This window comes from Dreissena polymorpha, chromosome 3, assembly GCF_020536995.1.
Source record: "Dreissena polymorpha isolate Duluth1 chromosome 3, UMN_Dpol_1.0, whole genome shotgun sequence".
In the NCBI taxonomy this organism is placed as follows: domain Eukaryota; kingdom Metazoa; phylum Mollusca; class Bivalvia; order Myida; family Dreissenidae; genus Dreissena; species Dreissena polymorpha.
In genome coordinates this window covers 105105212-105111211 of record NC_068357.1, presented here as the reverse complement: position 1 = coordinate 105111211, position 6000 = coordinate 105105212, and the positions used below count along the sequence as shown (strand labels likewise).

The 6000-nt window shown below is 38.6% G+C and overlaps 1 protein-coding gene across 1 annotated transcript; it reads left to right on the top strand.

Moving 5' to 3' along the window:
• The first annotated feature begins 370 nt into the window (after positions 1-370).
• On the top strand, positions 371-5614 carry LOC127874502 (uncharacterized). Its single transcript, XM_052418862.1, has 2 exons — positions 371-886; positions 4704-5614. The coding sequence occupies exons 1-2, from the start codon at positions 598-600 to the stop codon at positions 5288-5290; spliced, it is 876 nt and encodes a 291-aa protein (XP_052274822.1). The 5' UTR covers positions 371-597; the 3' UTR covers positions 5291-5614.
• Positions 5615-6000: the final 386 nt, after the last annotated feature.

Here is a 6000-nt window from a genome sequence, read left to right as displayed (position 1 = left end):
AAATGAATATAAATCACATTTATAGTGAAACGAATATGAACGAACAGATTTATAGCCAGGCGAGTGCATAAAAGCATATACTGTAATTAAACCAAACTCTGATAAATGTTCACCGTTGATACTATACTTCAAAGTTTAAGAGTTATTTATTTATTTTGTTCAACAAAGAATGGGCAATTAATAGGTGTAATGACATCAAGTATCTGAACGATAAAAGCGGTTTTCTCGAGTGAAACTGTTTATGCGGAGATATCCTCAGTGAAAGCGCTAGATTCTCAAGGGCGGTCCTAAGCGTGGGATAGTTATGAAAGCGATTTTAATCGCTATCTGTTCACACTATGTTTGATGTATAAGTTTCGATTCATAATAACGTATCAGTCACATGAACATATGTCAAAATCAATTATAAAAGTTATCAATTAAAACGAGACGATTTAAAATGATAAAAAATAATTTAAGACACATTAAACGAACGTGTTTAAGTTGCATAAATATAGAGCTGTGGCACACAAACCTGGTGGTATATACATAATAGATATAGCATTATTAAATATACGTTACTTAAAAACAGTAACCAATCTCACACACCAGTGAAACATGGAACACACAGGACTATTTCTACTGACCTTGTATCTCGGGTGCTCGTGCGTTTCGGCCGGTGACTACCACTTCGATATCGACTATCTAGTGCCGCCGAAGTGCCGCGCGTGTGACGTCAAATCGTGTCCCCTGCTGACGTTCTGTACCGGCATTGTCGTGAAGGACCAGTGCGGCTGCTGTCAGCGCTGTTCTTCGGACCTCTTCCAGTCGCATGTGCAGCGGCACAAGCCGCATCCACCGGAAATACCGACAGCCAACCCACCGTCAACGACGGCTGTATCTTTAGGTATTACATACTCTTGTTTAATTAGTTTCTACCATCGTAAAGTTATGTCACATGTTACTAGTATTAAATGTAAGCCATTAGCATAAACGAATTTCTAATATATAAATTATATCGCTGAAACTTAGTTACCCTTATAAAAAAGAAAATGGTTTTTGTCAGAATTTGGTATTTCATTGGTGAATCTTTGCCACTTTATTTTGATATTATTTGCGAATTTATTTTATTTATTTATAAACATTGACAAACCTTACAATTATTACGATGCATTGTGCCTAATTTTGCACATAAAGCCCCAGTCCCATATAAATGCCGTATCAACATAGCCACCGTATAGCTCCGTGCCAATACATGTAGGTCATGAAACGTCTTGGAATATAATAGGGGCTCCGAGAAGCCAACGTGGCAGTTTTAGGAAGTTCAAAATGTCCATGCTGATCCGTGACGTTCTGATAAGATGATAGCATCCGAGAGGGTCCGTGTAGCTGCCGTATAGCTGCCCTATTTGTAATTTGTGTCAGTGTGCGTCCTTGACAGTACGGTAACACATTTCGTACGCTTGAGCATCAATGACCATGACGGCAGTTGTACGGTTGGATCTGGATCTTTCGCGGTGGTTACACGGACCACGCCGGTACAGTTTGAATGTATAGCTACTATCACGGATCAGCAGGAGGAAGACGGTGCAAAATTTAACAAACACGGCGGAAACACGGTGGATACGCGGATTATCTTGTACGAACACGTATACATGTAATGCCGCAAAGACAGGGTGCTATCCAGAACCTTCAGGGTGTAAACACGATGAAACACTTAATAACACGGACGATGGCGGATGTTTATATAAAAACGGGCGATTTGAAAATCGATTTACTTTTTTCTTCGCAACATGGGCGATGTGATAACAACCGATGACAAGCCGATGCGGATGAGATTCAAGCTTCTACAAATTAATCGAAGGTACGAACCAAAAAAGAGAATTCCGAATAAGATTGTATTAAAAAGGTGAATTAAATGAAAAAGAGATCCATCTGGGTCAGAAAATCGCTCGCCGGAAGACCAGACCTGGATAAATACGCAAGGCTGATGGACAAACTGAAGAAAGAAGACGTCAATGGCTTATGTATTTTCGTTTGCATGGGTTATCATATATACTCAGCTATTCTGACACGCATGTAGCACATTATCTATCCGAAAAATAGAGTAAAACTACAGGAAGCATCTGACAGCTGGCACGGGATTGGCGTCAACATTGCGGAAACTAGAATAAGGGAACAGTTACCACAACTCCCTGATGTATGGCCATCTCAAAGATCCGTCTTGTCTGCGATGCGTTAATTGTATATTGTGCCGAGGAACAAATCCGTTGTTCTGAAACGCAATACGAGTGGAAGAACATTGACAAGCAGTCCGTCGACCGATGACAGCTGCACAACTGTGTCGGTGCGTTGAACGGGAAGCATATCGCCATGCAGTGTGATCGGAAGCGTGGCTCATTGAATACAACTGCAAGTACATGTATAACCATTCTATATTCATTGAGATTGAACGACATTGACTACAAGTTATTTTGGGCTGAAGTATGCAGCAATAGATAAATCGGTTATGCTTAAGAGTTTAACAGTAACCTGAAGGAAACCATCGACACGGGATGAGTGCCTATCTGATCCCGAACCTTTACGAAACGAAGGAAAACCCATTCCGTTCTACACTGCAGCCGATAACGCATTCGTTTTAAAGAAGAAGCTCATTGAAAAATTATCTAAACAAAACTTGTCACATTTCGACGGGGTCTTCAACTCACAACTGTTCAGGGCGACATATTGCGGATTCTTGCACATCGCTTTCGATGTCTTCCCACAACAATTTTACAGCCTTAAGAGTCAGTGGCATCTATTGTGCTGACTTGCATCTACTTACACAATTTTCTGAGACTGTGCAATGGAAATAAGCATGTGAGTGCAACTGAACCAGCTAACAGCAATCACAACATTATACCGAGACAATAGCGTAACGACAACCCACTCATAGATGGCGTGTCGGAGCTTTCTTCCGATTCAACCTACTTAAGCTAATAAGCCGGGTCCGTGTTTTCGCAGGACGACATAATATGAACATTGTGGTAAAATGAAATATTCTATTTATATGGTATTTGATGCAGTTGAGTTATAATTATGAACAATGCTATGTGGACTAATATTTTGTACAATTTAAGATGAGAATATCATTTAACAATAATACATGAAGATTATCTGTTGTTCGCGAATAATAAATTTAAAATGGAATGTATAAAGTGTGATAAATAAAGCATTGCTCGTTTCAACTTTCACAAACAAGAGCATTCGAGGTTACCCCTCTTGGATCCAATTCATAATAAAGGAATCCCCGTAAATCTACCTGCTGTTATACAAGTTGATGTCGGTCCCGGGCAGATCGTGTTTGGTCCGTATCGCTGCCGTGTCGTTGACGTAAAGGTCCGGGATGGTATGTGTACATGCCGTGTTGGCCCGTGTCTATCCGGGGCTATCTTTGTCTATGAAGTTTTGGTTCGTTACAGAGACAGTCCGTATGGGCGCTGTGTTGATTGCGTGTTGCTGCCGTGTTTTTCCGTGTTTGTCCGTGTGGATGGAGTAATGATATCGGGATGATTGTCTTGGGACACCGTCGACACACAAAAATCACAAAAGACCAACGAATCGTCCCGGATCGTCTCGGATCCTGATCAGGGGGGAGGGGGGGGGGAAGGGGGCGATCCGGGACTTCCGTATCCGTTCGTGTTTATATAGGCCTGGGGCTTTAATGATTTATGCTTTCAAATGTGATTTAATTATTGAATATCTTCTAATATCTTCTCAGTAATAAACGCATATGAATGTTTTCCATTGTTAACATCATTACAAACTTATTCATGATAGAGACTATTCAATGGGGCTATTATATATTATATATATTATATTCATTTTATATTGAATATCTCTTTCATGCAACGCACAATGAATAAACCATTCTCTTATGATTGGTAACTCTGGACGTCCACAGAATCATTACCAAAGACACGTGCTTACCATATTTCCATCAAAAACTACCACGGCGAAGACCATTAATATACCCAATATTCGCGGGTATGCGGGTATTCAGCGAAATTTCGTAGGCAATTATATCTGTTTTATTTTACACAACATTATGTTCAACATGTTGTTGTAATTCGACAAGATCCCACACAATCAAACCGTGTGATCACAAAGATATACAAATGCCAGTGTAAACTTTGCATTAAAATCAATAAGGATATGTTAACATCATGTCACGCTTGTTTCACGCGTATATGAACCTCGGAAACCGAAGGTCAATTAAATATGAAGTTGAAGTCTTAATGCTATACAACCCAGGCATGCACTTAAACGACGCTATTATATATGCAGCGATAAAAAAACGACTAGCATTTATGTTTTTGCTTCTTTGGTGCATTTTGCCGTTAAGTTTAGGCATAAATGGGAAAATTAATATCACCAATAACAAAACCCAAGCAGTCAAAAAGTCGATAATAAAATCAGATTTACTAAAATTTAATAATATTGGTTGCCATCATCATCATCATCATCATCATCATCATCATCATCATCATCATCATCATCATCATCATCATCATCATCATCATCATCATCATCATCATCATCATCGTTATGATATTCACCAAGTTCATCATCAAGAACCAAAATCAAAAGCACAGCAACAACCACAACAGCAAACTTTAAATTTACGAAATTTACGAAATTGTTGTGATTACAGCACAATTGTTGTTATCATGATACTTTTTCAGTTCAAGCACACGAGAAGCGGAAGTGCCACAGATCCAATCTGTGTGAAGTCAACCAGCAAGGATTGCCTATATGCACGTGCCCGAGCAAGCGTAAGCGAATTAGACGATACGATAAAAATAAAGATGAGCCCGTAGAAATATGTGGCACCAATGGTGTAACATATCCGTCAAGATGCCATTTAAAAATTGCTAATTGCAATAGCAAACGACGTATTAAACGAAAGCATGACGGCGTCTGTACGGGGGATGACGTAACAGGCCTTAACTGGGAGAAGAACGAGAAGGCAATAAAACCAATAAATAATATAATAAACGATCAAAATACTAACTATGTGGATGTTCAACTACATAAAGAGGACCAAAAACGACTTCGTGGAGGAAAACGCAAAGAAAGTAAGCAGAGTCGTAAGGCGAAGCAAAGAAAACTCATGAATGACAAATTAAGCAAAAACAATAAACGCCGGTTAAGAAACAGCCGGATGGAGAGAAGGAATCGTGACAACACCATGTTCCAAATCAACAACGACAGGCTTTTAGAGAGACCAACACAATGGAGTAGTAGTCAGATTAGAAAGAGCAAGATATAATGAAATCACCCATGACGTGGTGGAATATAAATTAGTGTTGACTTGGTCGTTGTTGTCGTTTACTAACATTACGGGAAACCGACGTAGAATTGTCAGTGTTTCGATGGCATAGAATGGCTGCTTTTACAGCCAAGTCTGAATGGTCATTGAAAATGTCACACAAGAATCTCCGATGTCTTAAATGTCATTGACTCAAAACAATCAACTGCAATTTTGACACCAGCAAAGCTTTTTTCGGAATTCTGAAAGTTTTTGTTTGTTTCGTATGTTTTGTGAAAAAAAATATGAGAACGGTCGATATGCCAATGAAATTCGGACAAAATAAAGCAGATAAATCCTATTCATTGCTTTTCAATTTAATATGTCGATCATTATAGAAAGAAGAGAAAATTTAAAAATGGTATTTGAATTTTACAATACTGACTTTTTTTAATTGACGCACTCTTTAGTATTTATTTTTGTAAATGCCAGCGTATCAACATTGTAGTTATTTGCTACAAACATGTTTGCAAAATAAATGTGTCAGCTGGAATTCATTCATGCAAAAAAAGCAACTTTCTCATTTTGTAAAATCAAAACGTTTTTTAAAACGCCAATGATTCAATGTCGGTAAATCTCGTATTTAATTCGGGTTGAAAGGGTAAGTTTCTTAATGAATATTTCCGTAACAAAAACTACTGCTATTTTGTATGTGTAATTGTTTATAAAGT

Bases quoted from the DNA above. Each gene is read 5' to 3' on its own strand.
- LOC127874502 (XM_052418862.1), top strand. From the start codon at position 598: ATGGAACACACAGGACTATTTCTACTGACCTTGTATCTCGGGTGCTCG. The intron at 887-4,703 runs GTATTACATACT...ATACTTTTTCAG, and splicing joins AACGACGGCTGTATCTTTAG to TTCAAGCACACGAGAAGCGG.